The 11115-nt window shown below is 37.3% G+C and overlaps 1 protein-coding gene across 1 annotated transcript; it reads left to right on the forward strand.

Moving 5' to 3' along the window:
- The first annotated feature begins 5342 nt into the window (after window positions 1–5342).
- Window positions 5343–8365, forward strand: LOC143586279 (U-box domain-containing protein 45-like). Its single transcript, XM_077067857.1, has 2 exons — window positions 5343–5770; window positions 7437–8365. The coding sequence occupies exons 1-2, from the start codon at window positions 5343–5345 to the stop codon at window positions 8281–8283; spliced, it is 1275 nt and encodes a 424-aa protein (XP_076923972.1). The 3' UTR covers window positions 8284–8365.
- The last annotated feature ends 2750 nt before the right edge of the window (window positions 8366–11115 follow it).

An 11115-nucleotide genomic window follows, 5' to 3' on the forward strand; every position in this document is an offset into this window, starting at 1 on the left:
TCGTCGTGGAAGGAAGTGGTGGCGGTGGCAGTATTGGACCGATAATAAAGGGGAGATGGGAGGGAGTTGTGTTGCAAGAGATGGTGGGTTGTGGTGGAGGTGGGTGGTGGTCAACAATGGTGACTATAGTGGAGGTGGGTGGCAGCCGACAAAGATGGTAAGCTGTGGTGATGATGGTTTAAAAAATGCCCCAAAGATGAAGATGATTTGTTATTATTGCAAAGATGAAAAACAAATTAGATTATGATATTATTATTATTATGCCTAGTTGCCACGTAAGCCGCCACATAAGCAATTTCTGGACAACTAGGTGTGCCACGTAAGCGTCGGGCTAACGGATTTAAATATCTGTTAGTCGCGGACTGCTACAAACAAATACATCTTTAGTTTGGTCCGCCACCAGCCAAGTGTTTAGTTGGGACTATTATTTGTCAATGAGGTATAGTTGATATTATTTAAAACCAATTTTCCTTTTGATTTTATATATGTTATTTTATATTAAAAGCAGTTAAACAAATAAAAATATAAAATGCTTGAAATATGGATTTGGATGAAAGATAAACATTTCCTCGCTTGAATGATGAATTGTGATTGGAAGGTGAAATTCTAGCGTCACACTAATATGGATGAGAGAATGAGTGAAAGATAGAATGGGGTGGGGTGGGATGACCACTCCCACAAAGAAGAGGTGAAAGGTATATAGATTGGAGTGGGATGATCATTCCCACCGCCTATGTTCCCAAGTTAACTTAAGGGGAAATAAACAAAACCGTTTCATCTCCTCTCTTTTCCTTTCTCTTTACTTCTTTTCTTTCCATTCTTTCCAATTATTTTCAGTGTGGAATAACGACATACATTTACCTTTCATTTTCTCTTGTTTTCTTTCCTTTTTCTTCTTAATTTCCAACCTTAGAGTAAACTCAGAAACATGACTTCTTTTTCTTTCCTTCAGTGTATTTTCAAAAAAGAAAAAAAAACTTAAACACAACTTTTTTCTTCCTTTGCAACACATGGTGAAGGCGTAATCATTTAAGTTATGCAACTAAACATAAAGTGGGGGGCAACTTATGGCATAAAGGGTGTGTCGACGTTGCTAATTGTAGTATGTATACTAATATTAATAATAACAATCCAAATCCAATTTTTACTTATACATTCAAAAGGAATCATCATCAACTAAATTTTTTAAAGAAAATGGTTTGCCCGTCAGGTGTTCGACAAAATGCCTTAATGAAATAATCATAGTTTTTGTGTTTGGAGAGGGGAGGGCAACGGGTGGTTGCTCTCCTCTTTCCTCTTACGTTCGGGTTTTCATTCCTCAAACTCAACTCGAGTTTTGTTTATTGGCGTTTTCTTTTATGGGGGTATGACCAAGGCCCGGTTTTAGCCGTGCTCTTTTAGGGGTTTCCATTGCTGCCTGGATGGGTTAGCCGGGTCCAAGGGAATCTCAAGGTTGATGGAACATATTAACAAGCATCATCTAGGTTCGGATGAACGAAAATGGACTATGCGGGATGCTATGTCCGCGGATAGGGAGCTTTATGTTGCGGTGGCAGATGCTTTGAAGGCGGAAAATCAATGGTTATATGGGGAGTGCATGTCGTTACGTGCGCTCAGTCGTTTCTGCCACCATGTTAACAAGGTAATAAAGTTCAAGGCGGATACGGGAGGAGTGGAAGACTTCCTTGTGGGAATCCCTAAACCGCAACATGTAGTTAATGCAATTTCTACTGGTGAAATTATTATGGACGTGGCCCTCCTTGATCGTATCTTCACCCTTCCGTTAAAGACGGTTAAAAGCATCCTTTATAGTTGTCGCATGGCATTTTTCAGGGCCTTAACTGTTGCTTTATGTAAGGTGGCGTTAATGTCGGAGTCTGTTAAGGCATGGGTTAGACATTTGATATTACCGCGTTGCACATTACAGGTTTTCAGGCCTTCTAGCCGACAAGAACGTAGGTCTCGGAATAGGAAGTCCACTCAATGCATGTCTATTCAGCGTGCCTTGGAAACTTGGGGGGATGGAAGTGGGTGTGTTGAACTGATCTCGTCGCTTTTTAACTAACCACCAGATACGAGCCCGTGACCCGATGAAGCCTCATTCGAAGCCCCTTTGGTTGTGGACATCGAAAGTGTTCTGAGTGTATTAAATCTTTCTCCAAAGGGACTTCTTGTGGGAGAGATAGGTTGCAGACCCAACATATCATCGATGCCCTATGTGGGGAAGGATCAACGACAGCTGTGGGGTTAATTAAGGCTATTACAGACGTTGTTAATTTGTGGTTGAGGGGGGGCAGAGATGCCCTGGTGCTTTGGCAGAGTTTGTGGCTTCCGCCCCTTTAACCCTGCTGCTTAAGCCCGACAATGGGGTTAGGCCTATTACTGTAGGCGCGATTTGGAGAAGGCTTGTATTTAAGGTGGCTATGAGGAGTGTTGGGAAAGAAATGGCAAAAATACCTTGGCGACTTTCAATTCTAGCTGGGGATCCCGAGCGGGGCGGAGGCGGTGCTTCATAGCGCCAATAGGTTTCTAAATATGTTCCATTCTGATGGATCTCTAGCCTTGCTTACAGTCGATTTTTCTAATGCCTTCAATTTGGTGGATAGGAGGACCCTTCTGCAGGAGGTTTGTGCTAGATGCCCATCTTTCTATACAGGCAACCAGCTAGGTTATATGTTAGGAACGATTGTATTTCATCAACTACTGGTGTTCAACAAGGGGATCATTTGGCACCCCTCCTATTTGCGTTAGCTTTACATCCCCTCATTCATCGAGTACGAGATTTTTGCAAGCTACTTTTCCATGTGTGGTACTTAGATGATGGCACGATTATAGGAGATACCATTGAAGTGGCTAAAGCCTTAGATATTATTAAGTCCGAGGCGCCATGTTCGGGGCTCGAGCTCAATATTAAAAAAACGGAAGTTTTTTGGCTGTCTTGCAATGGGGTAAAAAAATGGGTTCATTTCCTAGCGAAATTAGGAGGCCGAAGCTGGGTGTGAAACTCCTCGGGGGTGGGATTAGCCGGGACGTCGATTTTATTAGTAGTTTGGCTTTTAATAGAGCTTCCAACGCAGTGGACCTAATGAGATGTCTTGCTCGTCTACGTGACCCTCAGTGTGAGATCCTCTTGCTTCGCTCCTGTATGGGGGTTGCTAAATTGTTATTCGGTCTCTGAACATGCCAACCTATGTTTGTTAAGGATGCAGTCTCTATTTTTGACAACGGGCTCCGTGAGGTGATCTAGGATATTATGGTATGTGGGGTCCATTTCTTGGGGATTTTCAATGAAGGCTAGCCTCTCTCCCAATTCGTTTTGGGGGCTTAGGTTTATATTCAGCTGAAGATGTTTCCACATATGCTTTCGTAGCATCGAGAGCACAATCTTGGAAGTTACGGGACCATATTTTGCAGGATTGTGGTATTGATGGTTTGGATTCGGATTATGGGTGTGCGTTGGATTGTTTGCATAGTTCTCTTCCCGATTTTGATCTTGGACGGTACGCTAATAAGGACACCGCCCGCCTAAAGCCCAACATGCTTTGGCGAGTGCCCTTTATAGTAAAATAGTCTAAAGTATGGGAGAGCAGTTTAACTTATCAACTCGCTAGAGAGCGGTGTTAGAATGCCTTCAGGCGGCTCCACATGCTCAAGATTTCTTGAACGTTATCCCCATCAAAGGATTAGGGCAACACATGTCGGCAGTGGAGTACCAGTTGCAAGGAGCTTCCAGGTTTTAAATATAGACATGATTTGGTCAGAGATGTCCTTTGCGATGTGTTGAAACGAGCGGGGATCTCGACAAAAAAAGAAGCTCATGTGAATTTCCTGTCAGATCCCCTTGAAGGGAGGTCTACTCTTGGGCCAGTAGACGTTCATGTGTTTGGATGGGCATGGCAAAGCACCCTCTCATTGACCTTACTGGAGTATCCCCCTTGTCGGGCTTAGGGATACCGGGTTTGTTGTTAGGCAGGTTGTGTTGAAGGCGGAATCAGGAAAAATTGCTAAGCATGAGAAATCATGTGTCGAGAATTAACACGTCTCCATTCCTTTTGCTTTTGATACATTTGGGTCCCTTGCCCCCGAAGCTATTACGTTTCTTAAAAGTGTTCAACGGGTCGTGCACAGTAACTTATCGATGCCAAAGAACGATAACTTCGTTTTTAGTAGGATCGGGTTTGCCATTCAAAAAGGGGTGGCGGCACAACTTGTTGCCCGCTTATCCACCTCTGTATTGTAATTGGATCCTTTTATTTAATATAATGAAATTGATTAAAAAAAATAAAAAATTATACTGTGTTAAGGGATAGAATTTAACATATATTGATAAGTGATTTTCGTAATATAGCACATACCTAATATTTATTTTTAAAGGTTCTTGCTTATAACTAAACTTAAGGGTGTTTCTAAGGGGGTCAGGGAGGGCTACGGTCCTCGACCCGATCATCTAGACAAACACAAAAAATTTTTAAAAATATTTCTTTTAATGTTTAAATTCAATTAGCAAATTCATTTAAACTTGTTTTTATAGAGTAAAATATGCACAGCTCAACCAATAAATCATCAAGCTCATTTAAAAACTTATCTGTTTAAACGCAATAAAAATACCATTTTACTTGAGCAAAAAGTATTGGGCGACAAATATGGGGAGATGGGGGCGAAATGGGGCGCGAACACCGCCCCCTTAGACGATGTTTGGGGCGAGTAGGGGGGGGGGGGCGACAAGTATTTCTCGCTACTTTTGTGTGTGTGTTTATTAATATTATATATGTGTGTGATATATATATATATATGGCTACAACAACATTACACTCCAAAAACAAAAACCTTCCATTTACTGACTGGGCACCACATGACGTAAATCACTTCATCTTGTTGCCCCTTCATTACACATAGCCTTAGAGACCCAAATTTTTTTCCACCTTTGTTTTTAACTGTTCTTGAAAACAGTGCCCGATTAATCTCATATTTTCAAATAAAATCATAATCTTACCATCTAAAAGTCTAAAACTTATGTATATGCTTAAAAGTCCTGTCCATATATGTTGGTAATAAAACCCTTGTCTCAAGGACATTTTAGTAATAAACATTTTCCATGGATCGAGCATCACCATGCATTATCATAAGATATATATATATAAGGATGTTAACAGTATGTTATACACAAAGAATACCCTCTGCATGTGCCCCTTTCGCCCACACCTCTCTCTCTCTCTCTAAAACCTCATATCTTTATATCTAAAATATAAAGATAAAGTTGTAGGAAATCCACTAAAAGTTCAAATCAAATTAAACCTCTCTTTTTCAGTTTGTATGCAATATTTACAAGAAACCAACACAAAATGGTTGAGTCTTCTTCATCATCTTGGTCTCAAGTCCTTGTGAAACTCAAATTCTTTTCCAAAATCAAGCGGTTCGTCCACAAAACCTCCGGTAGCAAGCGACGTGACAACGAACAAACACCGGTCGTGGATCACATAGAAATTTGTGTTGATCGTGATGATAATATTAATAATAATATTATTAATGATGATGAGAGTTCGATCTTGCAAAGGTCAGTAAAGAGACTTCATTTTGGTAGCAAGGAAGAAAAGGCGGCTGCTGCCGAGGATATTAAGAGGCTGGCCGGAGATGACTTGAGTCGCCGGAAGTTGATGGCGGAGCTTGGTGTTATTCCACCGTTGGTGGCCATGGTTGGGTTGGAATATTCAGTATCACATAGGAGGGTGGCTGTACAAGCTTTAGTTGAACTTGCTAATGGCACTTGCACGTAAGTTATATTACTTTTATATTTTACGTTAAATACATGATCCTTTACTTCATTTTTACGTATTTCTATGATTTTCATTCACTATAGATCTATAATTTTATACAGGTTAGTTTTTAGTTACACAAAGATTAGTAAATTAGGTATATACAGTTACAAATATGAATCTTTAGTGATTATTGGTTAAAGAGGTTATTTAACTTTAGTATTTAAAAATTTAATTCGAGTATGGTGCATTAAAAGTCCTTGTGTGTCGTTTGAAAAGGAAAATTTTTTATTATTTATCAACTTCTTAAAATATTAGGAAGTGAAGGTTGTTAAAACTTAAAAGAGATTTTTAATGATTTAGATTAACTTAGGTAAAATAAATCGAGGAAAAGTTATAGGAACAATTTTAAATGATTAAATTTTATAGAACAAAAAGTAATTAAGTAAGTGGCATTTATAATTTCTTAGTTCACCACCACATAATGCCACTTAATTAGTTGTATAAAATATATCATATAGTATAGTATTGCTCAATTAAAAGTTAAAAACTAAACTAATTTAAGTTTTACATAAACTATTCATGTATTGGAAAATTATATGCTAATTATTTCATACAATCAATTTGTAGTAATATTGATTATTTGAAAACTAGGAAGTGTATATATTTGTTATTATATAATTAATCAGTTGATTAGAAGATTAAGTCCAATCGTTCATGTGTTGTGTGGAGTTTTGGCTAAAGTGGCATTACATTAATGGGACTAGAACCAACTCCACATATGGGAGCTAGTGGCCAACTTAATTTGACCTTATAATACGAATATTCAAACATATGTAAAAGAAAATTTTGTAAAATAATAACCGTTTTTTTTAATTTTTTTTTTGATTTGGACATCTTCCCTTTTTAATATTTTATAGAGAAACAGAGAAATAAATTCTTAATAGTCAAAGAACTTATATTTATAACCTTATAATTAGTTAGTTTGATTTTTTTTTTTTAATTAGCGTCCACAAGTAGCATTGACTCTCCACTATAATCCACGATGGTAGGAATGAGTTGGATGTGGAATAATAGCAGTTGTTAGGCAGACCATTTCTGATAAATATAATTTATGAGATCATGTTGTCTTAAAATATTATATTTGGGTTTTAAGTGTTTGAATTTTCAACCCGATCATTAACTAAGCAAGAATTTGCAATATCAAATTATTCGATAATTATCGTTGCCGAGCTATTATTTATTTAATGTCGTTGATTAGCAGTGTATTAACAGAATTTCATAAGTTTACCAGGATTCTTATAGTTTAGAAAACAAAATACCTTGTCAAAAACATAACATAACATGAGCACAATCATTTAAACAAAATAAAGAGTATATAATTGAGATATACTAAATAATTTTATTCTTAAAGAGACAAAAAGCTGTACTGAAAACTGCATTTGTTGACCTTATAACACTCCTTGAACCTATATATAATTATATAGTTTTAAATAATTGTTGACTTTTGGTGTCATAATGTTACTTGACTTCATGTGGGTTGGAATTCATAGGCCTTGATCGTACGTACATAAATACACAATATTAATTATATTAATTTCAGAATATAAATAAAAGATTGAAGGGTGACAAGCTTTATTCTTTTCTTAAACAATCTTAATATTTTTATGCTTGATTTTCTAGGAACAAGGCTCTCATGGTGGAGGCAGGAATCTTATCAAAGTTATCTAAAAACAATAATGTTGACGAGTCAGCGAAACATGAATTCGCACACCTCATCATGTCGTTGTCCTCCCTGGTGAGCGCTCAATTCCCTATCGATTCATCAAAGATTCTTCCCCTAGTGCTGCATATGCTTGAGTCAAATTCAAGTGTTGACATTAAAATGTTGTGTTTGGGCACATTGTATAATTTATCGACGGTAATAGAAAATGTTGGATCTCTAGCAAAGGATGATGTTGTACACACTCTTTTGAAGTTGTCATCCATGAAAGAAGCATCCGAGAAAGCCCTTGCGATATTAGGGAATCTAGTGGTAACTTTAATGGGGAAAAAGGCCTTGGAGAGTAGCCCTATGGTGCCCGAATGTTTGATAGAGATTTTGACATGGGACGATAAATCAAAATCTCAAGAATTGTCCGCGTATATTTTGATGATTTTAGCTCTTCAGAGCTCATTACAAAGAACGAAAATGGCAGAGGGAGGAATCGTGCCCATTCTTCTTCAACTTGCGTTGTTAGGGAGCCCATTAGCTCAAAAAAGAGCTCTAAAGTTATTGCAATGGTTCAAAGACGAGAGACAAATGAAGATGGGACCTCACTCGGGGCCACAATCAAGAAGATTATCATTCAATTCACCAGCAAAGCATGTCGACACGGATGAAGGAAAAAAGTTGATGAAAAATATGGTTCGACAAAGTTTATACAAGAATATGGAAAACATTACGCGTCGCGCAAATGGCAACTCGGATTCAAATTCTAAGTTGAAACTATTGGTCATTAGTTCAAGTTCAAAGAGTTTGCCATATTAACTACATACAAAGAAAAAAAGGAAAAAAAAAACGATTTTACATCAACAGGAGTGCGCTATTTGTGCATCTTCTAATTTCTTTGTACATTAAGGGGGAAATATATGTTACTTTGGCGTACTAATGATCAAATGTATTTTTTGGCCATTGTTTTAACTACATTCGATTACCTTCCTGGTCCTATATCTAAATTGGCATTTTTATATGTAGTTATTTTTAGGTTTAGTTATTTTGTAACTAATGTCACATCTATAGATCACTGATTGTTCACCTTAATTCCCAAATCTTGTGGTTTTAAGGGTTTTTTTTGTGCAAACGCGAATACGACAACAAGAGAGTACTTGGGAGTTTAACTGTAATCTTGTTTGTGTGATTGTTGATTATTATATTCTTCGCATTTCATTATTTAGTGTTTGATTCTTTGGTAATTGAACTTGTGTTTAGATTAAAGTGTACCAAACTAGCAATTGATATAAAGCATAACTATAGCTCGGAGAGTTTGACAAGAAAAATCTGAATACAAAGAAATGAAACAATTAAGAATCTGAATATGGTTTGGCAACATGCAATAGAAGAGATGTCATTTCACCGCTTGTATTGAGGGACCACGAGGCATGACGCTTTAAAATAGAGGAAACACGATACTAAGAACAAGCTTTGCAATAGAAAGTAAATTCTTTCGTAAAGACTCGAGAGAAGAAAGATAACTTTATTCATAAGGTACATTGCGCAATTTTTTTTAAACCAAAATCATAGCATGGAATTTGAAAGAGTGCAGCCAAACTTATTATTAAGCCCACCACGAGATCCAGTCGGCCCATGTGATCCTAAACTGTTACTGAAATTGAAAAGGTTGTGATAGATGTGGGCATTAAACCCGCTTCCTGACCCAACCCGGGGGTATTTGATTCGAAACCAAACCCAGTATACACGACTTGTGAGTATGGAGATGGTTTTAGGCCCCGTTTGTTTTTTTAGAGATTTAAGTCCGAATTTGAATACCACATCTGTATGTTAAGAGGTGGTTCAAATGTCTGAAATCTGAATCATTAAGAGGTGGAGGCTAGAGACGAACCTCTAGTCAGAGATGGAGCCTAGTCTCCGGGTTAGAAGTTAATGGAGGCCGGAGACAAACGTATGTTTTTTTGGGGTTAAGAGGTTTTCAGACCCACTAAAAGCTCTTACTGGTTCAGATGCTATTAAGACGTTGAACCTCTTAATGCATAAAAAAAAAACAAACAGCCCCACGTCTGATTACGTCTGACCGAATCAGACGTTTTCCTCTATTCAGAGAAAAGAGGCAAAAACAAACAGGGCCTTAGTTTCTTATTAGAGAAACTGTACTCGAGCCCAGAACCGGCCCACTGGAAGATGTTCAACTTTGCCGGATCCGACCCGGTCAAAACCTGATAGAAACCAGGTAAAACCTGGTCAAAAACCCGACACACCCGGAATCAATTCTTATCTGACCTGGTTCTTAACTTTGTTGACCAAACCCGAAATGTAACATCCTACTTTTGATAATAATAAATACAAGAATTTTGATGATAATAAATAAAAGAATTATTTTACTTAATGGTGTGCTACTATTTAGTTAAGTTAAATAAACATAATAAAGTATGAGCTTGGACAATAAAATATGAAATAAGGGATGGTGATAGACCTTAGGTCTATGGGCTTAGGGGTAGGGGTGTCCAAAAAACTCAAACCCGATTAACCCAACCCGACCCGAACTCGCATAAGCTAATTAGGTTCGGGTTAATATGGTCAAAAAGTATTAATCGGGTTATTCGGGTTGACCTGAATAACCCGAATTGCTAATAGGGTCGGGTTTCGGGTTTCTTTTTGGAAAATAATCGGGTTTCGGGTTAACCCGATTAGTGATGATACTTTACTTCAAATACAATAATAAAAGTGTGAAATAAAGAGAAGTTAATTATTCTTCTACTTGTTCATGAACTATTAGACTGGGAGTTCTTTTAAAATAAACGAACGAACATAAACAAATGTTTCACCCGTTCATCTATGTTCGTTAACACTCGTTTATGATCATTCATTTACGTTTGTTTACATTCTTTCATGTTCGTCCACATATCAATAGAAAATTATTAAATATTATTTGCATTTAGAAATTATATCACCATAATATGTTTATATTTTTGTTCATTTAAATGCATTCATTTATGTACGTTTGTGTTCGTTAATGTATGTACATGTTCCTTCAAGTTCGTTTATCTTTGTTTAATTGTGTTCATTTATGTTTATGAACTGTTCGTTTAGATTTTAAATGAACGATCATAAAAAAACACAAACGTGTTCATTTTTTAACGAACATGAACACAAATACTTGTTTGATTAAGTGTTCGTGATCGTATTCGTTTAAAGTTAAACGAACAAACACGAGCATGCCTTTGTTCATGTCCGTTCGGTTCATTTACAAGCCTATATGTAATTATAAGATAATTACTTGTGAAATAAATTGAAAACTGAGTTGAATGAAAAATTTTGCAACTCACGAGTTACAAACATAAAAATCAACTTCAAATTCTAATGTAACATGGTCAAATCGATTAACCCGAACCGACTAACTTGAAACCTAAATAACCCAAACCCGACTAACCCGAACCTTAATAGGGTCGGGTTTCGGGTTAGATATTTTTTAAGAAAACCCCGACTAACCTGACCCGATTAACCCGAAACCCGATCGGGTTGACTCGATGAACACCCCTACTTAGGGGTATTAAAACACCCTTAAACCCTAAACCTCACTTCCACCTTTGCCTCCACACACACACAAACACTCTACTTCATCCCGGATCAAGATCCGAGCAAGAA

The sequence above is a fragment of the Bidens hawaiensis genome, unplaced genomic scaffold (genome assembly GCF_021521415.1).
Source record: "Bidens hawaiensis isolate Kalapana, Puna unplaced genomic scaffold, B.hawaiensis_p1.1 tig00034602_1, whole genome shotgun sequence".
NCBI lineage: Eukaryota > Viridiplantae > Streptophyta > Magnoliopsida > Asterales > Asteraceae > Bidens > Bidens hawaiensis.

Bases quoted from the DNA above. Each gene is read 5' to 3' on its own strand.
- LOC143586279 (XM_077067857.1), top strand. From the start codon at position 5,343: ATGGTTGAGTCTTCTTCATCATCTTGGTCTCAAGTCCTTGTGAAACTC. The intron at 5,771-7,436 runs GTAAGTTATATT...TTGATTTTCTAG, and splicing joins CTTGCTAATGGCACTTGCAC to GAACAAGGCTCTCATGGTGG.